Source organism: Hemitrygon akajei, chromosome 7, assembly GCF_048418815.1.
Source record: "Hemitrygon akajei chromosome 7, sHemAka1.3, whole genome shotgun sequence".
Classification (NCBI taxonomy): domain Eukaryota; kingdom Metazoa; phylum Chordata; class Chondrichthyes; order Myliobatiformes; family Dasyatidae; genus Hemitrygon; species Hemitrygon akajei.
Window position 1 is genome coordinate 166,494,033 of NC_133130.1, and position 27,654 is coordinate 166,521,686.

Sequence of the window (27,654 nt, forward strand, 5' to 3'; positions counted from 1 at the left end):
TTTGCCCACACCCATTCCCACCCCTCCCTTTCTATTCCACCTAACCCTCCATCCCCCCTCCCACCGTATCTACCCTCCACCTCCCCCCTCCACCCCATCCCTCCCCTTCCCCTCTCCCAGTCCCCCTCCATTTCTCCTTCCTTCCCTGTCCCTATCCCTCTCTACCACCCGTCCCTTTACCTCCCTCCCATCTCCCTCTCCCAGACCACCTCCCCCTCACCTTTCCTCCCAGACCATCACCCCCTTGCCCTCCCTCCCAGACCACCTCCCCCTCTCCCTCCCTCCCAGACCCTCCCCTCGACCTCCCTACCAGACCACCTCCCCCTCTCCCTCCCTCCCAGACCACCTCCCCCTCCCCTGACCATCTCCCCCACTCTCCCTCCCTCCCAGACCATCTCCCCCACTCTCCCTCCCTCCCAGACCACCTCCCCCTCCCCCTGACCATCTCCCCCACTCTCCCTCCCTCCCAGACCACCTCCCCCTCCCCTGACCATCTCCCCCCACTCTCCCAGCCCATCTCTCCCACTCTTCCTCCCTCCCAGACCATCTCCCCCACTCTCCCTCCCTCCCAGACCATCTCCCCCACTCTCCCAGACCATCTGCCCCACTCTCCCTCCCTCCCAGACCATCTGCCCCACTCTCCCTCCCTCCCAGACCATCTCCCCCACTCTCCCAGACCATCTGCCCCACTCTCCCTCCCTCCCAGACCATCTCCCCCACTCTCCCTCCCTCCCAGACCATCTCCCCACTCTCCCTCCCTCCCAGACCATCTCCCCCACTCTCTTGCTCCCTCCCAGACCACCTCCCCCTCTGTCTTCCCTTTCCTCCCCTCCACTCCCTCCCTCTCCCTTCCCGCCTCCCCAACCCTCCCTCCCTCTCGCCATCCCTTCTTCTCTCCCCTCCCACTCTCCTTCCCTCGCCCTCCGTCTCTCCTTTCCTCCCTCCTTGCCTCTTTTTTGCTCCCTCCCTCTCCCCTTCCCCCTCCCAGTGTCCTTTCTTCCCCATCCCTCTCTCCTTCCATCCAATCCTGTCTCTCTGCCCCATCTCCTTACCTCCCACCTTTTCTCCTTGCCCCCTCACTCCCTGCCACTCCTTCCTTCCCTCCCTGCCTCCTTTTCTTCTTTCCTCCCTTCCCCTCCTCCTCTCCCTCATCTTATCATTTTCTCCTATTCCCTCCCTCTTCCTCCCACTCTCTTCCCCTACCCAACTCTCCCCTTCCTACCCCTCTTCTTCCCACCCCTTCTCCTTCTCCACCCTCCCTGCCTCTCCTTCCCTCCTTTTCAATCCCTCCATGCCACTCCCCTTCACACCCACCCTTTTCTTCCCTGTCTCCCTCTCTATCTCCTCTTCTCCCCCTCCCTGCCTCTCCTTCCCTCCCTCCCTCTTCTGCTTTCCACCCTTTCCCCTTACTCCCTCTCTCCATCTGCTTCTCCATCCACTCTTTCCCCTTCTCTCCCCCTCCAACTTTCTCCACCCCTCTACCTCCATTCCTCTTCCTCTCCCCCTCCTTCCGTCTCCCACCCTCTGCTCCCTCCAACTTTCTCCCTCTCCTTTCCCCCTTCCCTACCCCCCTCTCTCCTTTCCTCCCCTCCCTCTCCTATCCTCCCTCCATGAGTTTCCCTTCCTGCCTCTCTCCTTTCCTCCCCTCCATCTCTCCTATCCTCCCTCCATGACACTGTTTCCCTCCCTGCCTCTCTCCTTTCCCCTTCCCCTCCTCCCCCTCCCTCACTCCTCTGCTTCCTCCCTGCTCCAACCCCAAACCGCCCTCTCCCCACCCCCCTCTACTGCCCCTCCCCCTCAACACCCCACCTTCCCTCCCCATCCCCTCCAACCTTCCCCATCCCCTCCACCCCTCCCCCTACTCGCTTCCCATCACCTTTCTCCTCTCCACCCTCTCCCCATCCCCCTCTCCTGCCCAACACCCTCCAAATCCCTCGCCTCTTCTTCTCCCCACCTCTCATCTCCTTCCCTCCCCATTCCTCCCTCCTCTCCTTCCCCTCCACTCTTCCCCATCCCCCCTCCTCTCCTTCCCCTCTACTCTTCCCCACCCCCCCTCCTGTTCCCCTCCCTACTCCCCGTTCTTCCCACCTCTCCTCCCCACTCCCCCTTCTCCCCACCCCTCCCCTCCTCCTTCCCCACATCCCCCACTCCCCCCACTCTCCTCCCCTCCCCTCTCCTCTCCTCATTTCCCCTCCCCTCTCCTCTCCCGTTACCCGAGTGATGTTTCAGCGCATGCGTGTGTCGGTTGCCCGTTATCCCATGGTGCCGCGCGGGCGGCTCCGGCTTGAAATGGCGACGGCGGCAGTTTGAAGCGGCGGTACTGCCGACTGTTGGCTGAGGGAGAGCGGGCAGGCGGGACGGACACTATGGATTCATTGGCGTGCGAGGATCCGTCCCTGCCCTTAGATTTAAATGGCAGGTAAGGCCCGGTGGTGGGGCTTCCGCGCTGGGAATGAGGACCAGGAGCCAGGTCGGGCCTGGTGGGAGGGTCGGGGGTCGAGGGAATAAGGGAATTTTGGATCGCTCGGTCTGATGGCCCAAAGGGTCAGGATCTCATTCCCGACCCTCTCTTCTCTTCCTCCCAGCGTCGTTCCTTCCCTCATTCTCCTACCCCTTCTTTCTCCATTCCCTTCTTCCCCCTTCCTCTTCTCTCTCCCACCATCATCCCCTCTTCCCTCCTTCCCTCAGCCTCTCCATTCCAGATCTGACTCTATCCTGGGAGGTGTAAGTGTGTCTGTCTGTCTCGTTGGTTTTCTGATTTCTATATAACCCAAAGAGTCCCGTCAACCGCTCTGCGGGTCTGGTCTATTGTGGTCCTTGTGTCAAGTCAATTATTGCGCATTCGACTGTGAAGACCAGCTGATCTCATCGTTAGTTTGTTGTTGTTCTGGGATTTTTGTTAATTTCATTTCTCTTAAGTGGCAATTCAAAATACTACCTAGTTTGCGGCACCAGTTTGACTCACCTTTTACCTCTCATAGCAGAGGAGTTTTAAAAAATATATTAAAACAAATTTTGTTTGATTATGTAGCATTCAGATTAAGTGTCGTGTTTTATGCGAATGTCATTTTATCAGCTGGTTTATTGTGAGAAGTTAGATTGCACACGAAGGAGTAGCCGATAGTGAAGCGTATAGATTAACCTGGCTTTTGTCGTGAAAGATTATACTTGGCCATTCAGTCGCTGAATCAGGTTGCCTAACCCATTTCTAGTGGTTAGTAAAACAACCCAGAGAAATCATAAAAGGATCCCATTTTAAAAGTTTCTTTTTGAACAGGGGTTCCCAACCTGGGGTCCACGGACCTCTTGGTAAATAGTAGGAGTCTGTGGCATTAAAAGAAGGTTGGGAACCTCTGCTGCAGAGAGAGGTCAGAATCAAGTTTAATATCACTGTTAATTTTGTGGCAGCAGTACATTGTAATACTTGATAATAGAAAAAGAAAACTGAGTTAAGTATGTACATTAAATAGTTACATTAAAGAAGTAATGCATAAAAACAAATGTAGTGAGGTTGCGTTCATGGGTTCATTGTCCATTTGGAAATCTGATGGCATATCAGAAGTTGTTTCCGTAAAAGTTGGATGTGTGTCTTCAGGCACCTGTACCTCCACCCTGATGAGGGCTTGTCCCGGGTGATGGCCTTAATGATGGACGTCGCTTTTCCGAGACACTGCTCCTTGAAAATATCCTGGATACTATGGAGGCTAGTGCCCATGATGGAGCTGGCTAATTTCACAGCTCTCTGCAGTTGACTTCGATCCTGTGCAGTATCCCCCTCATGTAAAGTTTTGTACTCTTGATATTTTACTCTTGAGACTTTGAGCAGTAAGGAATATCACAAGCTTTGTTTTTAATTCTTCTGATTATATCCATGCTGTTGCTGGTATTTTTGTCTTCAGTAAACTTTATAAATACTTCCATTCCCTGTGGTTATGAACTTCACCACTCATTCCTGAATGTTGGCCCAGTGCTAAAGGAATGCTGATGTGTGATTGGTGTGTAACAAAGGTGAATTTGTTATTAAGGAGGTATTGGAAGTAGAAGGTGTGTTGTGCATTCAGTCAGAATTATATAAATCACAAGTTCTTGATTCTGGAAGCCTGAAACTAATAATCAAAACCACAAAGTTCAATCTAACCTGGACCCACAACACCACCTCACTAGTCAAGAAGGCACAGCAGCATCTACACTTTGAGGAGATTGAGGCATGCAAGGCTTCCCACCCCCTTTCTTAATTACTTTCAACACAAATATGATCGAGTGTCCTGGCTGGCTGCATCATTGTGTGGTACGGAAGCTGCAAGGCATCACTCTACAGTAAAAACCATTGAGAGGATCACAGGGGTCTTCCTCTTTTCTTCCCCCCCCCCCCCCCAATATTTGTGACATGTGATGAGGGGCCCAAAGCATTGTTGAAGATCCCTACAACTCAACTCACAGTCTCTTTGACCCACTACCATCTGGGACGAGATACAGAAGCATCAGGACTAGGACTGCCAGACTGGGTAACAGCTTCTTCCCTCAGGCTGTGAGACTAATAAATATCCTGCCACCACTGATGTCTCATCACTAGGACTACGAGCTGTTTACCTGTGCTGGGCACTACATGCATTATATTTTATTAACTTATTTGTGGTAATATTTTGGTTTGTGAGCTGTGTGAATGTGTTTTGTGGGTGAACTGTGATCTGGAGGACTGTTTAATTTGGTTGTATATATGTACAGTCAGATGACAATAAACATAAATTGAAAAATGCTTAGACTGAATATTAGACTGAACACCTTCAATTGGGCTTCTTGATGGTGGGATTGAGTAGAAATTCTCGGCCTCGAAAATAATTTGTGTGAACATGAGGTCAACATGCCTTACTGGTTCTGAAGAAATAAACTTTTGGCTTGAGGAAGTTTGGTATGGTCCCCCAAATCCTAAGAACTTTCTACAGGGACAAAACTGAGAGCATCCTGACTGGCTGCATCACTGCCTGGTATGGGAACTGTACCTCCCTTAATCGCAGGACTCTGCAGAGAGTGGTGCGGACAGCCCAGCACATTTGTAATTGTGAACTTCCCATGATTCAGAACATTTACAAGGACAGGTGTGAGAAAAGAGCCTGTAGGATCATTGGGGACCCAAGCCATCCCAACCACAATCTATTCCAGCTGCTGCCATCTGGGAAATGGTACCACAGCATAAAAGACAGGACCAACAGTCTCTGGAATAGTTTCTTCCACCAGGCCATCAGACTGATGAACTCACGCTGACTTGAGTGTACTCTATATTACATTGACTGTTCTATTTATTATAAATTACCGTACTATGATTGCACATTCAGACGGAGATGTAACATAAAGATATTTACTCGTCGTGTACGTGAAGGATGTAAGAAATGAAGTCAATTCAGCTGTTGGTCCATTGCTGTAATCTTTTAGTTGATCCACCTGTGCAGAACACCTGGGCTGTATCTATTGGCTACACATCATTTGGAGTTTGAGGATATTTGTCACCAGACTAGTAAATTTCTGAGATGTACAGTGGAGAGCATTCTGTCAGGTTGCATCACCACTGACATGTATACACTTCAGTGAAAGATTGTTCCTCCGGGGCCAAGGTGTAAAACGCAATTCATGCAGTTCAACACAGCATGTATAGTTATAGCATGTACAGTCACAAAATAATAGCACAGATCCCTGAGTCCATAAACTGAAGATTGATGGTGCATCCTGGAATCACGTCTGCAAGAACAAGCATGCAGCGGTTCCTCATTTTGTGCTGGGTCAACCACAAACAAAGGCAATCTAGCTTTTTTCCCATGGAGCGAACCCTGGAGATCAGCTCCGACCGGAAAGCCAGTCTGTAGGGGACAGTTCCCAACAAGCCCTTTTTACCTACCATGGGAGTTCTCCGGGATCATTTTAGTAGCAGTATACATTCCACCTCAGGCCAATGTCAGTCAGGCTTTAGATGATCTGAGCAATGGGATTCTGCATCTCTGTTCTCTCCTACCCCACCTCCCCTGGGTGGCTGTAACGGGTGACATCAGGGTACATGGTCCTGTCTGAGCAACAACCAGGAACACAGCTCCACCGCTGCCAGTCTCGCCCAGTGAACTGGACTTGTGTGTTTTACAAACGTCCAGCTGGATCACAAGAAAAATGTTTAGGGCATACATTTGCACTCCAGAGAGGCTGCTATGACCAAGCACATTGCCATCTTAGCAGAATCATTGCTTGTATACAGTAACTTGCTGTGATTTTTATGCATTGCTCTGTATCACTGCCACTAAACAAATTTCGTATCATATGTCAGTGATCTTCAAGTTTATTGTCATCTGACTTGTATGTATGCAACCAAATGAAACAACTTTCCTCTGGACCACAGTGCACCCGGAAAACACATCTCACAGCACATATAACAAAATATTACCATAAATAAGTTAATAAAATATAATTCAAAATGCATGTCATTGCCAACACAGGTAAACAATAACGAGACTTTGGCGTTGGCAGAATATTCATTAGTCACACAGCCTGAGGGGAGAAACTGTTACCCAGTCTGGCAATCCTCGTCCTGATGCTTCTGTATCTCCTTTTTGACGGTATTGAGTTGGAGATTGTGGGATGGGTGGTAGGAATCCTCAGCAAAGCTTCGCACCCTTTATATACAACGCTCGCAATAAATGTCACAAATGGTGGGGGGGGGGGGGTGGCTGGAATTAATAAACCTTGTTCTGGCATCTTCAAAGAATGAAAAGCTGGACCTTTTGTGTACAGCCTGAGTGCATTAATAGGGCTTCAGCTAGAATATCTTTTCCTATACAAGGGTAAAAAATTTTCTTTGTATCATATCATGAAATATTTTTATATTTTGTAGAAAAATATGGCAAGTAGTAACATGTGACTAACCATTTGTAATGTAGATTTGAGGGATTTAAATGATAGTAGAAGGTCATTGCTATTCATATGTAATGTGATCTTTAACCTCTTTCTGAAGGGCAGAATATCCTGGTATAGCATTTCCAACATTGCACTGCTTGGTTGCACAGAAGTATAAGTGTAGATTATGTTCATGGCTCGACTAGGGCTTCATGCCACGATCTTGAGGCTTTGTTAGATGTGCAAATTGAGCCAGGGCAGGCACCTGTTCTGGCAAACCATCTATATATTTAATTGAAGACTCTTTAATAACTGTCGTAATGAGCCTTAATGTGTATTGTTTAATGTGGATCAGAAACATAGGAGACAAGCACTAAAATATTATTTTTTAACCTGCTTTTACGTCTCTGGGTTAATTTGCTGGCACTGCACCCTGAGGGTAGCAAGTCCAAATACCCTGTTCCTCTGCAGCAGAGTTTTATTTTTGTTCAGTGATACAGCGTGGAATCGGCCTTTCAAGCCACACTGTCCCAGCAGCCCCCAACAAACCTAATCTAATAATGGGATACTTTACAATGACCAATTAATTCACCCAGTATGTGTTTGGATTGTAAGAGGAAACCAAAAGGTCCAGAGAAAACCCACACATTCCATGGGGAAAATGGATAGAGACTCTTTGTCGAGTGGCGTCGGGATTAAACTCTGGAAAATCCCAAGCTGTAATAGTCCAAATTCCTCCTATTGGAAAAGGAACTGGGGACACTTGAGTATTGTGTAAATACAGTGACTATATAAAATGTTTGCTAAGAATTGCCAAAAGCAGAGTTGAGTTGTGAGAGGGGAAAAACCAGAATGATTTGAAATGCAAGTTCGAATCCCACTGTAGCACCTGGGGTTTTTTGTATTTTAAAGTAATAAAATGCTATAAACAGTAACCATGAATCTGTCAGATTGTTGTAAAAACCACTATGGTTTGCTGCTGTGCTCCAGGGAAAGAAGATTGTTCTTCCATGTTTATGTGATTGATAACAAACAGAGAATGCTGCCAATATTCGGCACATCAGGCCTCATCTGTGCCAAGAGAAACATGTTGAAGACCCTTATCAGAATGGGTGGTCTGTACATGGTTTCCAACCTGCCACTGTATTTAACATTGACCTTCTGAAATGACATAGCAGGCCATGTTTCAAAGGCCAGTGAGGGATGGGAAGAATTGTCAGCAATGCTCATAATAATGTGAGGTAATTGGGTGGAAAGAAGTTTTGTCTACAGGTGCAATGGAGGAGGAGATAACAATGGAAGTGCTTTTAACCATGTTCCTATTTCCGGGGAGCCTATGGGAGACTCGTGAAGTAACACAGCTCTCAGTGGATCTGACTAAATATTCTCATTTCAGTCGGGAATACAGCCAAAAAACACAACTGCTTCCAAGGTCAGTACAGTCAACAAAGATGTCTTAATGTGTTTAAATGAACTGTCACTGCTTAAAACTGACAGAAGCGATACAGACTGTGGAGAGATCTGTCCTCGTAGGATTTTATACGGAAGCGTGGCTGCAGGTCGTGGATACAAGTGCATTTATGGAAATGGGGTTTTAAACTCCCAATACCAACTATCTTGCTGGCAAACGTGCAGTCCCTGGTGATTAAAATCGATGTTCTCAGAGCTAGGGTGCTGAATTAGAGGGACATTAAGATTGCGCATGTCCTTTGTTTCACAGAATCCTGGTTAACCCCTTCCATACCAGATCCAGCGATTCAGATGGACGGGCCAGGATAGGTCTATAGTCTCTTGAAAGCAGAGGTGGAGGAGTATGCCTCATGATCAACTCTTCTTGGTGCAGAAATTTATCAGTGCTGTCCCAATTCTGCTCACCAGACCCAGAATATCTAGCAGTTAAGTGCCGTCCTTTTTACCTACCATGGGAGTTCTCTGGGATCATTTTGGTAGCAGTATACATTCCACCTCAGGCCAATGTCAATCAGGCTTTAGATGATCTGAGCAATGGGAGCAGCACGCACGATACAGCACACCCTAATGCTTTCACCATCATTTTGGGGGTTTTTAACTAGCCAGTCTGGGGAAAAAATCACTAAGCAATTACCATCAACAGATCATTTGCAACACTAGAGGAAACAACACACTGGACCATTATTACACCACCATCAAGAATGCCTACCGTGCTATTCACGCCCTCACTTCAGGAAGTCTGATCACCTGGCTGTACTTCTGCTCCCTGAGTATAAGCAGAGACTGAAGACTTCAGCACCAGTAGTGAGGACCAAGAAGGTTTGGACAAGGGAAGCATAGGAGCGCTTGCAGGACTACTTTGAATCGGTGGACTGGACTGTATTCAGGGATTCCTCTTCGAACCTGGATGAGTATGCTGCAGGTGTTACCAACTTCGTTAAAACCTGTGTGGATGAGTGGGTGCCTACAAAGACTTACTGTACATTCCCAAACCAAAAGCTGTGTATGAACCAGGAGGTACATCATCTGCTGAAGGCCAGATCTGTGGCATTCAAGTCTGGCGACCCAGGCCTGTACCAGAAAACCAGGTATAATTTACAGAGGGCTATTTCCAGGGTGAAAAGACAATTTCAAATGAGGTTGGAGGCAACATCGGATGCATGACAACTCTGGCAGGGTTTGTAAGACATTACTTCCAACAAAGTGAAACCTAATAGCATGAATGGCAGTGATGCTTCACTACAAGATGAACTCAATGCCTTCTATGCCCGCTTTGAAAGGGAGAATATAACTATAGCTGTGAAGATCCCTGCTGCACCTGATGACCCTGTGACCTGTTTCAGGCTTATGTTAGGCTGTCTTTAAAGAGAATGAACCCTCACAAGGTGGAAGGTCCTGATGGAGTACCTGGTAAAGCTCTGAAAACCTATTCCAACCAACTGACAGGAGTATTCAAGGATATTTTCAACCTCTCACTGCCATGGGTGGAAGTTCCCACTTGCTTCAAAAAGGCAACAATTATACCATTGCCTGAGAAGAATGATGTGAGCTGCCTTAATGACTATTGCCCAGTAGCACTGACATCTACAGTGATGTAATGCTTTGAGAGGTTGGTCATGACTAGAATGAACTCCTGCCTCAGCAAGGACCTGGACCCATTGCATAGGTCAATGGCAGACACAATCTCAATGCCTCTTCACACAGCTTTAGACCAGCTGGACGAAACAAACACCCATGTCAGGATGCAGTTCATTGACCATAACTCAGCATTTAATACCATCATTCCCACAATCCTAATTGAGAAGTTACAGAACCTGGACCTAGGTACCTCCCTCTGCAATTGTATCCTCAATTTCCGAACCGAAAGACCACAATCTGTGCAGATTGGTGATAACATCTCCTCCTTGCTGATGATCAACCCTGGTGCACTTCAGAGGTGTGTGCTTAGCCCGTTGCTCTACTCCCTATATACCCACGACTGTGTGGCTAGGCATGGCTCAAATACCATCTATAAATTTGCTGATGGTACAACCATTGTTGGTAGAATCTCAGATAGTGACGAGAGGGCATACAGTAAGATGTCAGTAAGACGAAAGAGCTGATTGTGGACTTCAGGAAGAGTAAAACAAAGGAGCACATACCAATCCTCAGAGGGATCAGAAGTGCAGCGAGTGAGCGGCTTCAAGTTCCTGGATGTTAAGATCTCTGAGGACCTAACCTGGTCCCAACATATTGATGCAGTTGTAAAGAAGACAAGACAGCGACTATACTTCATTAGGGGTTTGAAGATATTTGGTATGTCAACAAATAGACTCAAAAACTTCTTTAGATGTACCCTGGAGAGCATTCTGACAGGCTGCTTCACTGTCTGGTATGGGGTGGATTCCTGCACAGGACTGATAGAAGCTGCAGAGGGTTGTAAATTTAGTCAGCACCATCTTGGGTACTAGCCTACAAAGTACCCAGGACATCTTCAAGGAGCGGTGTCTCAGAAAGGCAGTGTCCATTATTAAGGACCTCCAGCACCCAGGGCATGCCCCTTTCTCATTGTTACCATCAGGTAGGAGGTACAAAAGCCTGAAGGCACTCACTCAGTGATTCAGGAACAACTTCTTCCCCTCTGCCATCTGATTCCTAAATGGACATTGAACCCTTGAACACTAGCTCCTTTTTTAATATTATTTCTGTTTTTTGCATGATTTTTAACCTATCCAATATATGTATACACCATATCCTCGTTATATGCGTCTTCAGATAATGCGGATCCACAGTTATGCGAGGAACCTATTTCTACCAACGTCTCCTTTTATGCGTCCAAAAATCTCAGTTATGCGAGGAGCAATGCTTTCCCGCCAATACAAGTCAGGTGCACATGCCTTACAGTCTCACTCCCACCAGTCTCGCATTGGTTTTGGGAAGGTGTGGATGTGCGATTTTGTGCTCTTAAACTTTTGTTGGTTTTACCTATGATGCAGTGATTTTGTGCTTGAAATATTTAATTATGCCTCCTGCGCATCTAATGTCATGTCCTGGGCCATCAGCTGAGCGGCAGAGAACCGCTTTAACACTTGAAAAAACAGTTGGAAATTATAAACAGCGCGGCATCAGTTGAAGGTAACACAGCTCTGGGGCGCTACTACCGGGAACAGAATCTTGCCTTTAAAGTTCTTTTGTTGCTTGACAATGCACCAGCCCATCCTAAATATTTGGACAGAATTCATCCTAACATAACAGTGCATTTCCTGCTGCGTAACACAACATCACTGATTCAGCCGCTCAACCAAGGTGTGATCCACATTCAAGGCGTATTGTTTTTAAAGGGCGAACTATCTCTCAGATGCCGCAAGCAACAAACGATTTTGAAAATCCCAAGAGTTTACCAACAGTGAGGGAATGGTGGAAGTCGGAACGCTTGGTACAAATGCCGATGGACATGGACCCAAGTTTAGAACAGAGTCAGCATTTCAGTCGTTCCCTGCCGTCGACCCTTCTTCCCTACAAGCAAATTTATGCTGGAGAAACAAAATGTTGCCAAGCAAACAACCCTCACCACTTTCTTCAAACCGGTGTCATCTCCTGCTGCCGGGAGTTATAAGAGTTCTGTGAGTCGTCCTTCACCCCTTGCTGTGCTTGATATCCCAACACCACAACAACAACTCATCTCCCCAAGTGAACACATCTGCCACTGTTGATGAGTACTGTACACCCTAGTATGTTAACTTTCTATGATTTATTATGTTGAATATTACCTTAAATTGATGAAATATAATACGAATGTTGCCTTGTGATACTGTTTTTGTGTCATATTCATATGAAAATGTGAATAAATTACATATAAAACATACTTGGGAAACCCTCCAGAACGCATCCCTATTTTCTCCATTTAAATAATTATTCACATTATGCGTCGACTGCGAGGAACATATCCCTTGCATATAACGAGGATAGGGTGTATTGTTATTGGTTTACTTTATTTTTTTCTTCTATATTATGTATTGCATTGAACTGCTGCTGCTAAGTTAACAAATTCCACAACACATGCCGGTGATAATAAACCTGATTCTGTTTCTCTGAAATATTCTGTAGTTACTTCTGCACACTAGTTGTCCACCCTCTTGGTGGAGTCTTCCAGTGGTTCAATTGTGGTTATTGGATTTATTGGCAAAAAAAAAGATAGTGTAGTGGTTAGCGCCACACTTTATAGTACAGTACCAGTGATTTAGATTCCATTCCTACTGCTGCTTGTAGGAGGCTTGTACATTCTCCCTGTGACCATACGAGTTTCCTCCGGGTGCTCTAGCCCAAAGCCTGCCAGTTGGTAGGTTTATTATTTTTTTTATTGAGGCACAGTGCAGAATAGGCCCTTTCGGCTATTTGAGCCACACCGCCCAGCAGTCCCCCAATTTAATGCTCACCTGATCACGGGACAATTTACAATGACCAATTAAACCACCGTCTAGTATGTTTTTAGACTGGGTGGAAGCCAGAACACCCGGAGGAAACCCAGACTATCATGGGGAGAATGTATGAACTCCTTACAGGCAGCGGTGGGAATTGAACTCCAGTCACCAGTAGTGTAATGTGTTGTGCTTAACGACTATGCTACCGGGCTGCTGTAATTGGTCACTGTAAATTGTGCTATGATTAGGCTGGGGGTTGCTGAAAGGGACTATTCCATGCTGCAGCTCAATAAATAAAAGAAATGAATATCATGATTGTATATGGTAACGTATGTGTTCTTTGATAATATACTTTGAACTTCCTCAACATGTCCATTTCATCTTTCTGACAATGTTTTATAGATTTATAGAAATATGGAAAAATACAGCACAGAAACAGGCCCTTCAACCCATCTAGTCCATGCCGAAACATTTAAGCTGCCTAGACCCATCAACTTGCACCCGGACACAGTCATAACAGTTCTAGGGAAGCTCACAGAACTGAAACTTAAACTATCTATCTTTACACAGATGCTGCCTGGTCTATCTAGATTGGGTCATGATTTTTCTGTTATTATTTCAGACTCCCAGCATCTGCTGGTTTTTGTTTGATTTTGGTCTCTCACTCGTTCAATTTTTCCCAGGGCTGCCAATGTAAATTATCTGCTCAAATCTGAGCATTAGGAAGACAATGTCTTAACCTTCTGAACCAAGCCAAAGATGTTACCACTGAACCAGGGCTATGTCAAATTTTTCCGTTTTTGTATTTAGTCTGCTTCCAGTTTATTTGCCCGATTTATTGCTAATGGAAACTGGGAATTTTCAGTTATTAATCATCCCACTACTTTAAAGCATAATGAAATTGGAATCACTAAAAACAATTGCAGAATGGTTTAGCGTTTACCTTTGTTAATTCTTTGGCAAAGTTTTTATTTTTCAGACAAATAGGATTAAGTCTGAGGCATGCATCAGAGAATAGTCAAATTAGAATTTGAAGCTATGTGTAACATTCTTAAAACAAAATATAAATACACGTTTAGATTTTTGATATTGAGTTTTGTTGTTAGTTTAAACCAAAACCTTGCTAAACTATAAAATCAGCTCAGATACTGATAGAACATGAAAATGAAAAAAAAGACTTTGAGTGTGTAGACTGGAGTTGAGGAGGAATTTCTTTAGCCAGAGAGTGGTGACTATGCAGAATTTGTTGCCATAGGCAGCTGTGGAACAGGTCATTAGGTGTATTTAAGGTAGAGGTTCTTGATTAGTCAGGGCGTGAAAGGTTATGGTGAGAAGGCAGGCGAATGGGGTTGAGAGGGAAATGGATCAGCCGTGATGAAATGGCAGAACAGGCTCGATGGGCGGAATAGCCTAATTCTGTTCCTGTGTCTTATATATCAGCCATCTCATGGCTGAGGAATTCACTTTCTGGGAATTAGAACAGACATCTTGTGAGAAGTTCAATTGGTTCATAAACTGATATAATGGAATTCAGAATTAATGATTGTTGGTGGAGTTGCTGAGAGTTGAGAACGATGAGTTATTAAGTGACACCTAAAATTTCATGAAGAAGAGAAAAAATATTAAGAACAATAAAATTGTATCCAGCTATTAGTACTCTGAAGCTTATTTCTGGTCTGCAGCTCAGGTTTCAGTTTGAACTGCATTACAGCCTTGTTCTTAGACCCATAACTATCCACTTCTGATGAAAACTAATTATAAGTGCTAAGATTTATAGGAGATTTTTCTGGGTTAGCCCACATGGTTTAATTGTTTCATTATTCAGAAAACATTAAAATTTGATGCCCATCTGAAACTTGAAAGAAATTATTCTTAAATGCTGACTTAGCCTACATAATAACCAACCAAAAGTAATTCATTATGTGAGCTAGGTCCTTTACACTAGATCCTTACTCATTATGTGAAATATTTTTAACATTGCTGTGATAATGTGCTATATAGAACATTGAATAGAGTTTTCTGAAAGTAATTACAGTTATTTAGCCCACTGAGTCTCTGCCAGCAGTCCAGTTTGTTGTATGCTTGCTGTTTTCCATATCCTTGTATACTTTTTCTTTTGCTCAATTATTTTCCAATTTTCTTTTTGTTGATTACCATTGAAACTGAATCGACCATCTTATGTGGTCAGACACCCCAAATGCTGGCCATGTATTTATATAATACTACTTGTTCCTAGCGGAGTCTTTGCTTGTTTCTTGTGTAACAAGTAAAATTGCAGTCTGAAAATGGGCTTGTATGACTTGTTTTAATAATCCCTGCATTTTCACTTGGAAAATTAGCTGTGATTTAGAAGAAGGAAAACTGATCTGAAACCCCCTGCTGCCTTGCGGCTATAATCATGGCTTCAGGAGTAAACCCCAAAGGGGGGAGGGTCCTGGAGCTGTAGTCCCTAACATAGTCCTACGTCCAATACTGGCTTGCAACTCCTGCACTGCTGGTGCCAAACTGTATTGCTCCCTTTCAAATCTCTTACTATCTTTCCTTTCGGTTAGTCCTGACGAAGGATCTCGGCCCGAAACGTCGACATCGCTTCTCCCTATAGATGCTGCCTAGCCTGCTGTGTTCTACCAGCATTTTGTGTGTGTTGCTGTTTGAATTTCCAGCATCTGCAGATTTCCTTGTGTTTGGTCTCTGCTGTTCCTTTTGGATTCATCAGTTGCGTGGAGGGGGGAGCCTGTTGCATGTTCATATTGTACTGTCCTGGCTTGTACATAAGCTTTGACAGCTAAGATGCAACATCCATGGTCAACCCCAACCAATGGCACCACCGCAATTTACAAAACTAGCACTATTAGCACAAGTAAACTGGGTTACACTTCAGAAGAGCTGGCATGGACTTGTTGGACAAAAATATGATAACTTCATATGGTTACTATAGACTCATTGAACTATTTAAATCCAACAGTGGAATTCAAATGATAGAAATTTTGAAGTTTTTGTTTTCTTGTAAACATGAGAAATTCTTGCTTGTATGTTTTTTGATATTAAGAAGTTGCTACATACTGTCGACTTTGTTGAATGTATATAGGATCTGGATTTGTATAGAGAAAAAGATTGTGTTGTCCAATGTGACTCTTAAATTCTACAAATTAAGATCTGGTTTCTGTTGGTCTGAATTGATTTTATTTGTTGTATTATTTGATTTTTTTTTTACTTTTCTAGCTCCAATGTTTTCAAGTTACCTGATATTACTGTGACTGATGACACTGGTGGTGTCAAAGAAAATGCTCTTGGTAAGCACATTGCTTCATTTTAAGCACATCATCTGTTATTTGACATGTAGGAGCTAACAGCGCATGGCTATTTCTATTAATGTAGTCCATAACTTTTCATAGAATACAATGGATTCTGGTTAGTTGGGATACATCAGGACCATTACGTTTTGACTTAATTAAGTGGCTATCCCTATTAACTATTTCCGTGAAACTTCAATTAAAGGGAGTATCAAAAAGACACTGCTGTTTAACTGAGCAACAAATTCTGTATTTAAATGACATGCAGAACAAATTAGAACATTATCAATACCACAGGAGATTCAGCACTTCTCAGGCTGGAAGAACACCATCTCATTCCATTTAGGTAGCCTCCAACCTGATGGCATGTCCAAGGAGTTAATTATGGACTTCAGGAGAGGGGAAACCAGAGGTCCATTAGCCAATCCTAATTGGAGATGGAGAGGGTCAGTAACTTTAAATTCTTGGGTTGTATCTCAGAGCCCCTTTGGTCTGTCTAGTCCATGGCGAAACCATTTAGACAGCCTACTCACTGACTCACTCCTGGATCATAGCCCTCCATGTACCTATCCAAACTTTTCTTAGATATTGAACTCTAGCTTGCATGCACCACTTGTGCTGGCAGCTCATTCCACACTTTCATGACCCTCTGAGTGAAGAGGTTTCCCCTTGTGTTTCCCTTTAACTTTTCACCTTTCACCCTTAAGCCATGACCTTTGATTGTAGATTTATCCAACCTTAATGGTAAAAGCCTGCTTGCATTTACTCTATCTATACGCATAATTTAGTATGTCTCTACCAACTCTCAATCTTCTACATTCTAAAGAATACAGTCCTAACCTATTCAATCTTTCCTTGTAACTCGGGTCCTCCAGACCTGGCGACATCCTTGTAAATTTTCTCTACTCTTTAAACTTTATTTACATCTGCCCTGACAGAGCATTGCCATGAAATTTTCCCTGACTAGTAATACTCTCCCTCCTTTAATCCCTTCCCTCTGTCATGTCTAAAACAATGGAACTCTGAAATGTTGAGCTGACAGTCCTGCTCCTGCTCTAACCAAGTCTCACTAATGGCTACAACATCATAATTTCAGGTGTTGAACCAGGCCCTGAGCTCATCTGCCGTTTTATGTTACTTGCATTAAAATATACGTAGCTCAGGACTAGTACCATGCTCGACCTTTTGATTCTTAACCTTGTTTGAGGTCTTATCAGCATCAGTCTCCACAACCTTATCTAACTGTTCTGGCACTCTAGTTTCCATCACCCTGCAACTATAATTTAAACCCCACTGTGCATCTTTAACAACCCTTCCTGCTAGGTTATTGGTCTCTCTCTCTCTCATCCCCCATCACCATAGCTTGCCTCTTCTTCCCCTTTCCTTCTAAGTCACAGAGCCAGCTTTGGGTGTAACTACTCCTTAAGCCTTCCAAATGATCCAGAGTTCATCCAGTTGCAGCTCCAACTCCTTAAGGCAGATTCTTCCCCCACCCCCACTTCCTCCTTCAATTCCCCACTCTTCACCCCCCCTTGCATCTTTTCTCCTGCACATCACCTCCACCTGGTGCCCTCCTTCCCTTTCAACCATGGTCCACTCCCCTCTCCTATCAGATTGCTTCTTCTCTAGCCCTTTACTTTTCCACTTATCACCTTCTAGCTTGTACTCCTTCCTCCCTCCCCCGTCCCCCACCTTTTTATTCTGATATCTTTACCCCTTCCTTTCCAGTCCTAATGAAAGGTCTTGGCCTGAAATGTTGACTATTATTCCTCTCCATAGATGCTGCTGGACATTCTGGCCTCCTCCAGTATTTTATGTATTACTCTGGATTTCTAGCATCTATGGAACCTTTTGTGTTTGAAATTCAACAAAGAATTTTTTATGTCCATGTCCAGAGACACTTACTCCTCACAGGTGAAACAGCAAATTAATTGTAATTCCAATTTAAAGTTCTACATGGTTGTTCACACATTATTCTATGTTGAGAAGAAATTCAGATGCCCTGACCACATTGCAGATCATGTTCATTCAGTCAGAAGGGTGACACTGAGCTTTTAATTGCCTGTCTTTTAAATTTTCTATTTGTCCTGTTACAATGTAAGCTCAGAGACTGAGTCTTGTCTAGGCATGTTACAGCCCCAGGGCTTGAAGGAGAATCTAAATCATCATAGAAAAGCAGGCTTCTTCAGTTAGTTCAAAACTGACTTCAGATCTGATCAAAGTCATTGAACTCTGGATATCATCGTTATCTGACATTTATGTCTGCTTTTTTTCCCCCCTCAGATTACAATAACTGTTGTATTTTGTACTTGCATGTCCAGTGTTTAATTCCCCCCCCCCACCTTTCTTTATCTCCCTTATCTGTAACTTCAACTAGTTCACCTGTCATTATCATTCCCCAGCTGGCATCTAGAAAATACAAGATTGTTGAATGCCATTTCCAATACACAAGTGTAAAGGAGAATGCCAAAAATCAAGCACAGCATCTAAGTTACTCTTTGAATGTTTGGACAATGTGGGAGGCTGTTGATAGAGACCGTTCAGGAGCCACCCGTATAATTTTTCTTCATTAACATAACCTCACCTGGAAACTTTCACTAACTTTCTCTCTCCATTTCCAGTGTTTCCTAACATTGGGAAGTTGTCTCCAATTCGTGCTCGTACCATGAAAGAGTATGAAACGGTAAGCTGGAAATATTTCATATGCTTCACTAATGTTTGGAAAAAAAAATCTTTACGCTGCAAATTTCCACTGTACTTGGGAAGTTTGAGTGTTTCTGTTTGGTTATTATGTTCATCTTAAATTTTAACTGTAATTGAATTTTGAATGTAAATTTAGCTTTCATGGCATTTGGCCTAGGTTTGATGCAGTGTGCAAGGGGATTATTAGAGCCGTTATCTATAATGGAAGCCAGTCATTTAGATCTTGGCAGAAATCTATTGGAACAAACCTCATTTTTTGCTGCATACAGAGTAAGGAATATACTTGATAGGCAGTGGATGGAGGGGCTGCAGATGGAATAAGATGAATTGCCAAAGGAGTAGGAGGATGAGGAGCGAGTACCGGCTGGGTCCTTGTGTGTCACTATAGCATGAGAGCTTTGATCAGCGATCAAACCGGACATTGTAAGTTTTGAAAGGAAGGGGTTTTTCTTGGGTCCACTGCCCAAGTAGAAAAGGCAGCAGCGGGTTGCTCGAGCAAAAAAGAATTTGACTAGTGACGAATCCAGATATTGGAGGCTTTGAGGGGAGGGAATTTCACTCAGTCCACTGCCCAAGTAGAAAGGCCTATAGTTTGCTACAGCAAGCAGAACTTGGAACAGTGACCAATCAGCATTTGGATTGACTAGCAAGAGCAAATTGAAGGAAGGCCTGGGCAACTGCAGTGACTGTCATCTGAGTGGATAGAGTCAGAGTGGTGATCTTGAGGCTTTAGCCCTTCGAGGCTTCATTGAAGAGAGACTTCGGTCAGAGAAAGAAAATAAATTTTCCCCTTCCCTTCTTTATATCTGCTCAGTTAGGAAAATAGAAATGCCAGTCAGGATAGTGAAATGCTCCTCTTGCAGGATGTGGGAAGGCAGGGAGAGCACCAGTGTCCTTGATTATCACAACTGCAAGAAGTGCATTTGGCTGCAGCTTCTAACAATTGGAATCAGGGAGCTGGAGCTGAAACTGGATGAACTCCGGATCTTTCGGGAGGCTGCAAGAAGCAGGAGACTGTTTAAAGCTTCTTTAGGTATGTGAAGAGGAAAAAAATTAGTTAAGACCAAAGTTGGGCCCCTGAAGGCAGAAACGGGTGAATTTATTATGGGGAACAAGGAAATGGCAGACGAGTTGAACAGGTACTTTGGATTTGTCTTCACTAGAGAAGACACAGACAATCTCCCAGATGTAATAGTGGCCAGAGGACCTAGGGTAATGGAGGTACTGAAGGAAATTCACATTAGACAGAAAATGGTGTTGGGTAGACTGATGGGACTGAAGGCTGATAAATCCCCAGGGCCTGATGGTCTACATCCCAGGGTACTTAAGGAGGTGGTTCTAGAAATCGTGGATGCATTGGTAATCAATTTCCAATGTTCTATGGATTCTGGATCAGTTCCTGAGGATTGGAGGGTAGCTAATGTTATCCCACTTTTTAAGAAAGGAGGGAGAGAGAAAAAATGGAATTATAGACCAGTTAATCTGACATCAGTGCTAGGGAAGATGCTGGAGTCAATTATAAAAGATGAAATAGCGGCACATTTGGATAGCAGTAACAGGATCAGTCCGAGTCAGCATGGATTTATGAAGGGGAAATCATGCTTGACTAATCTTCTGGAATTTTTTGAGGATGTAACTATGAAAATGGACAAGGGAGAGCCAGTGGATGTAGTGTACCTGGACTTTCAGAAAGCAGAGGGAGGTACAGAGGCCCAGGTCCTGCAACTTCTCAATCAAGATTGTGGAAATGATGGTATTAAATGCTGAGCTATAGTCAATGAACAGCATCCTGACATAGGTGTTTGTGTTGTCCAGCTGGGCTAAAGCCATGTGGAGAGTCATTGAGATTGCTTCTGCATTGACCTATTGTGGCAATAGGCAAATTGCAATGGGTCCAGGTCCTTGCTGAGGCAGGAGTTCAGTCTTGCCATGACCAACCTCTCAGCATTTCATCATTGTCGATGTGAGTGCTACTGGGTGATAGTCATTTAGGCAGCTCACATTATTCTTCTTAGGTACTGATATAATTGTTGCCTTTATGAAGCAAGTGGGACCTTCCACTTGTAGTAGTGAGAAGTTGAAAATATCCTTGAATACTCCCACTAGTTGGTTGGCACAGGTTTTTAGAGCCTTACCAGGTACTCCATCTGGATCTTCCGCCTTGTGAGGGTTCATTCTCTTTAAAGACAGCCTAACATCGGTCTCTGAGACAGAGATCACAGGGTCATCAAGTGCAGCAGGGATCTTCACAGCTGTAGTTATATTCTCCCTTTCAAAGTGGGCATAGAGGATGTTGAGTTCATCTGGTAGTGAAGCATCGCTGCCATTCATGCTGTTGGGTTTCGTTGAGTAGGAAGTTATGTCCTGCAAACCCTGCCAGAGTTGTCTTGCATCCGATCTCGCCTCCAACCTCATTCGAAATTGTCTCTTCGCCCTTGAAATAGCCCTCTGCAAATCATACTTGGTTTTCTGGTACGGGCCTGGGTTGCCAGACTTGAATGCCACAGATCTAGCCTTCAGCAGATGACATACCTACTGGTTTATCCATGGCTTTTGGTTTGGGAATGTACAGTAAGTCTTTGTAGGCACAAATTCATCCATACAGATTTTAATGAAGTCGATAACAACTGCAGCATGTTCATCCAGGTTCGAAGATGAAAGTGAAAGGGTGAACAGCCAGAAGTCATGGCTCATGTAAATGAGGGGTGACCCCATTGCAATCTATCGAATGGTGAAAGTCCTTGATAGAGTGGATGTTGAGAGGATGTTTCCTATGGTGGGAGAATTTAAGACTAGAGAACAGATCCTCAGAATAGAGGGGTGTCCTTTTAGAATGGAGGTGATGTATTTCTGTAGCCAGAGTGGCGAATCTGTGCAGGCCAAGTCTTTGTAGTAGAGTGAGAGTAGGTTAGATCAAAGGACCAAACTAGAAACAGTGTAATAGCCATTCAAAGATGGGAAGGTTGACAGATTCTTGACTGGTTTGGAAATGAAGGGATACGAGAGTAGCCAGGAGATTGTGGCTTAGGAGAATTGGATCAGCTGTGATGAAATGGTGGCTCAGACTCAATGGAGCAGTCTCAATGGGCCGGATGGCCTAACTTTTCTCCTATAGCTTATGTTTTGTCTGCTGTTACTTTCATCTTGATGCCAAGTTGGTGTCTGGATTTACAATGTTGTGGCCACCACAGAGCTGTGACTGAGAGAAGGCAGGGCATTCCAGGGTTTATCTTTGACACAATGTGAGGGATATAAAAGGTGAGAGAGTAGTCCTACAGATCAGAGAGGATGTCACAGCAGCTGTTAGGGCAGACATCCTGTGGAATGGGTACAATACATTACGTGTACCTCTTGAGATGAATTAACCCTTGCAAAGTTTGAATGGGTCATTTTATCTGGAGTGGCAGAGGCTGAGTGGAGTTCCTTGGGTGTGTTGGTTGTTAATGCAAGTACTTTGATATACATGTGATAAATAAATCAGAATTTTTAACTAAACCTTTATCTCAACAGTAACCCCCAATGCAATTCTTGTAATGACATGCCCACCCTATTGAGACCCTTTGGAATCTTGTATATCACTTGATGAACACCTCCTTGAAAGGAAACATTGTTATCAGTTAAGATCTAATGAAATATGTGCTGTGGACTCTGGTTAATTGGGCCTTCAGTTAATCAGGGCAGCCACTCATTTTGGACAACTCTTAAAGAACAAAAGCAAATTGAGAAAATAGCTGGGGTTCCCTTTGTTTAATTGGGGTGCTATGTCGCTTAACTGGGACAGAAGGCTGTTGCCAGACAGTTCTAATTAATGTCAGATGCATACACTTGTTTAGCCATTGGAGATTATATTGTGCTTAGAACAAACAGTTTTTAAATTGTGTCACTTGCATGTGCTTGTGTTCAAAAAGTTTTTTTTTGTTACTGATAAGTGGTAAGCAAGAAGCAGTAAGATAGTTTTGCTGTTTGTGGTTTCAAGCAATCAGGATCGGAGATGTCAGAAACAGCCAGAAGTGAAAATGAAATGATTTGAGTACTTTAAGTTAGGAACTACAGAGAATTTAAAGATATCGACAATCATCCATTACATAGAAAATGAAGATTTGGAGGATGCAGTTGTGAAAAGCATTGTATGAAGGCAGTCCATTATCTGCACTGATTTTGTTCACTTACGATTAATCAAAAGAACAAGGCGTCGTACGTCAGATGAATTCCTCCATCAATAACTAATACGAACTAACAGTTTTGTACTGTAGTAGCATTGATAGCTTTCTAATTTGTTCATTTATTTTAAATACATAAATTGTTACTCAGATAAGAGGTAGTTTTGTCTTTGTTTTTAACTATTTCTATGAAACTTTAGCTTATTGGGGTTGCCACTTACTTGGGCCAAAATGTACAGGTCCCAATGTGTCCCAATTAACCGGCATCAACTATATATGGGAAAATAATATGGTGTTTTATTTAAATGATTAGGTTTTAACTGAAATTTAGCAATCTGAAATGTGTCCAGAGGTTCTTGTGTTAAATCTGATGGGAGATGCTTTTCATATTTTAATTTAATTTTTTCCCCTGGAACTTAACCCTTGATAAATCTAAATATATGTACATAGTGTTCTTGTGTTCATGCTAATTCATTTGGTTTTTATTTTCCTTTTGAGGGGGAATAGTGTCACTAATGACATTCCAGAATGGTTTGAAACCTTCCACTTATCAATAAGCTTGTCTTTTTCTACTCTTCAAATTTGTGTAAGGATGGAAAAACACCCTAGTTCCTGGTAACAATTGGAGAAGTGTGCCTTTGAACACTGTCTACAAGCTTTCTGATAAGTCATTGTGATCAGGAGCAGCTGTGGCTCATCTCCTGAGCATGATGTTTTAGGTTTTTTCTTTTTCCATTTCTTGTATTTTCACAAAAGGAGTTTTCATTGTAAAGTCGAAGTCTGCAAAGTTATTAATCTTCACAATAGAATAGTATTGATGTTTTTTATGTAATTTAAACGACTTAGTACTGACAGAGAATAAAGGAGTCTGTAGAGATCTGTACAATTGTTTATCAAATGAAGATTAAGGTTTGCTGTTGATGGGCACAAAAATGCTTTTATTAAGTAGGTAGGCGGTAAGCAAACATTACATGATGTGACTTGACTTGATAATGATTTACTGAAATGAGCAACACAGATAAACATAATGCTGGAGGAACTCTTTGAGCTAGTAGGGAGATGAGCAGTTGACTGGAAAGGAAGGGGGCAGAAGCCAGAATGATTGTGGAGGTGGGGAAGGAGTAGAGGCAAATGATAAGTGAGACCAGGTGAGAGGGGAAATCTGGTTGGGGGGTGGAATGATGTGAGAAGCTGAAGGGGATAGGTGGAAGAAGATAAGAACTGAAGAAATCTGATAGGAGAGATCAGTGGAATAAAGTGGAGGTGGAAAACCAGAGGGAGGCCATGGGCAGGTCTTGAAGACTGGTAAAGAGAAGGGATAAGAAAGCCACCAGTATGGGGGGGGGGGGGGGGGAATTTAAAAAAAGGTGTTGGGGGAGTAAATGTGGGCAAGAACTAAGCAGGCATTTGGGAAATTGAGACACTGATTAGGGCAGCAACAACAGTGATAGAAGGGACACCCTGTTTTCTGAAAAATGAGGGTATTTTGGATGTTTTAGAATGGGAAGTCTCAGCTTTAGAACAGATGCAATGGAGAAGGAAATGGCATTTTTATAAATGAGAGTGGGTGGGAAACGGTATAGATAAGAAAACAGAGCTTATAAAGGATAACCATAAATGATCTGTCTCTGGAAATGGAGATTGAGAGATGGAGGGAGCTGTCAGAGATAGAACAAGTACATTTAAGGGCAGGGTGGAAGTTGGAGACAAAGTTAATAAAATTGACAAGAAGCGTTGGGGAAGATTACCAGCGTAGGCTTGGAATATGGATTGTTCTGCATAGCTGACGAAAAGGCAGGCATAGCTGGGGCGATTGCAGTACCTTTAGTGTGGAGATAGTTGAGGGTGAGGATCAGTTATCTAGACTGAGGGAGTGGTGGAGGGGAGCTAATTAAAAGGACAGTGGTAGGCTAGGGCTTGCTTTTAAATGTTTGGAGGATGTACTCTATCTGCTGATGTACCTCATTGTTTTTATTTTGCAGCAAATCACTGATCTCAAGAAAGAAAACTTCAATCTCAAACTTCGCATCTACTTCCTGGAGGAGCGGATGCAACAGAAATTTGATGATGGTAGTGAGGATATATTTAAGATGGTAAGAGAATTTGCATTGCTGATAAAACAATGCAAATTATGTGAACATTTAATGGTAAAGGAGAGGTTTGGTGGCTTCACCATCACCCCAACCAAACTTCAACCGTAAAACTTTGCTTTTTAAAAAAAATTGTAATGAAAATCTGAAATAACACCAAAAGTGTTACATGTAATGGGAGGTATCCACTGGGCAAAAAACACAACTGACGTTTGGCTTACTGGAGGATTATGGGTTTTGCAATCGACCAGATGCAGCAGTTCAAAAACAGGCTATACTAAGGTCTTGATCTTGTCACCATTTATGAGAAACTAGTCAGTTTCCACCGTATCATCATGTTTGCTAGGATAGATTCCTAGGATTCCTGCTACATCTGCAGAAAAATAGCTTGTATTACTTTCAAAGGCAAGGGCCTCTAGATTCTTTTTATTTAGAGATACAGCACAGAAACAGGCCTTTCTGTCCCACTGAACTACACCGCCCAGCATCCCACTGATTTAACCCTAGCCTAATCACAGGACAATTTACTAACCTGTATGTCTTTGGGCTATGTTAGGAAACCGGAGCACCCGGAGGAACCCCATACACATATGAATTGAATTGACTTTATTTCTTACACCTAACTGTGCAATCGTAGTAATTTATAATAAATAGAACTGTCAATGTAACATAGAAATACACTCAAATCAGTGTGAGTTAATCGGTCTGATGGCCTGGTGGAAGAAGCTGTCCTGGAGCCTATTGGTCCTGGCTTTTATGCTGCGGTACCATTTCCCGGATGGTAGCAGCTGGAATAGATTGTGGTTGGGGTGACTCGGGTTCTCAATGATCCTTTTGGGCCCTTTTTACACACTTGTCACTGTAAATGTCCTGAAAAGTGGGAAGTTCACATCTATAGGTGCACGGGGCTTGTCTGCACCACTCTCTGCAGAGTACTGTGATTGAGGAAAGTACAGTTCGCATATCAGGTAGTGATGCAGCCAGTCAGGATGCTCTCAATTGTGCTCATGTAGAAAGTTCTTAGGATTTGGGGACTCATACCAAACCTACTCAACCATCTGAGGTGAAAGAGGCGCTGTTGTGCCTTTTTCACCACACAGCTAGTGTGTACAGACCACGTGAAGTCCTCGGTGATGTGGATGCCGAGGAACTTAAAGCTGTTTACCCTCTTGACCCCAGATTCATTGATGTAAGTTGGGGTTAGCCCATCTCCATTCCTCCTGTAATCCACAACCAGCTGCTTTGTTTTTTTTGCAACATTGAGGGAGAGGTTGGTTTCTTGACACCACTGTGTCATATAGGAAGAATGTGCAAGCTTTCTTATAGAGGACTCAGGAAATGAACTTCAAGCTCTAATGTCCTGATGGTAGTGCATTATAGTGTAGCACTAACTGCTACACTACTGTGGCACCCAGTAATAAATGCATCACTAGTGTTATTCAGAAAGGTTAACCACTAATTCTACAATCCACTTTGCTTGTACCTCATTGTAATCCTTCCCTTTCTTTAAAATGCATTGTCTTTGAATGGCTGTTACACTGTTTCTAGTTTGGTCCTTTGATCTAACCTATACTCACTCTGCTACAAATCTACAGTGCCCTTCTCAGTCTCTGTGTCTCCCCGAGAGGCTCATCTTTTGGAATCTGCAGCCTAATATCTTCAATGTGACCTGAAATGTCTTCCAGTTATGATTCAAGGCTGCTTTATTAAGACTTTCTCAGTACATTTTATGTCTCCTGTGATATGCTGGTGAAACCCAGCTTTATCACTCCAATTGCCAAAGTATCAGTTTATCTCTGTCACTATCTTGGATGTAAGATTGAGAGTGAATTTCTTGGAATTGAATTCTTGTCCTGTTTCATACTTCTCTATCTTCTTCTACCTCCACCATCTATCTTGTCAGGCCTTTCGGTAATCCTTCTCTTAGAATGTGTCATCTGTGAATAGGGCTGGCACTCTTAAGTGTAAAGCACCTCTTTGGGATGCATTTTCTACATTAAAAATGGAAGGCCACATTATTGATGCAAGGTTCAAAGGTTCATTTTATTGTCAAAGTATACAATACAACTCTGATATTTATCTTCTCCAGATAGGCATAAAATACAGAAAGACCATGGCTGTTGTTGAAAGAAAAGGCATCAACTCCTCCAACTCCACTCCCCGGCACAAAAAAGAAACAAAACTCGCAAATTCCATAATGCCTACCCCCTGCCCTGCAGAAAAAACCCAGCGATAGTAGTATCAAAGCCCTTGGCATCTCTGCACCCCTGCACATCACCCCCCCCCCCCACTCAGAAAGCACTAGCAGATCACTCACTTGTCAATTGGCCACAAAGAAAACACCAAGAAACCGAAGGAGACCAATATAAAGTTATGTCCAATCACACAGATCTCAGAACATCAAATAGTCTTTCAATGACTCTGAGCTCGTGCCTGGTCCAAACACCCTGGTGGCCTCCATAGAGAGCAACCACTGACCCTCTCTGCATTCACCTCGATGCTTGAATCTTCCTCACTGCTTCGAGATGGAGTCATACATGAGTCATTCTGATATTTTCCATGAGTCAGCTGGTGTTCTCAGTCCATTTTGGGTCCCCGTCTCCGATCTCCATGAAGCAGCTCTCTGGACACAGCAGGTGCTAGATCATTCGATCAAATTCCAAAC

At 43.6% G+C, this 27,654-nt stretch overlaps 1 protein-coding gene across 2 annotated transcripts in view; it reads left to right on the forward strand.

Annotated features, from left to right (window-relative positions):
* The first annotated feature begins 2,264 nt into the window (after nucleotides 1-2,264).
* Nucleotides 2,265-27,654, forward strand: part of cdk5rap2 (CDK5 regulatory subunit associated protein 2) — a 162,226-nt gene continuing 136,836 nt past the window's right edge. For both annotated transcript variants that reach the window (XM_073052506.1, XM_073052510.1), the window contains exons 1-4: nucleotides 2,265-2,419; nucleotides 15,966-16,036; nucleotides 18,658-18,719; nucleotides 24,882-24,992. In XM_073052506.1, the coding sequence (XP_072908607.1) occupies nucleotides 2,367-2,419; nucleotides 15,966-16,036; nucleotides 18,658-18,719; nucleotides 24,882-24,992 (297 nt within the window). In that variant the 5' untranslated portion in view covers nucleotides 2,265-2,366. The remainder of the gene's footprint in view (nucleotides 2,420-15,965; nucleotides 16,037-18,657; nucleotides 18,720-24,881; nucleotides 24,993-27,654) is intronic.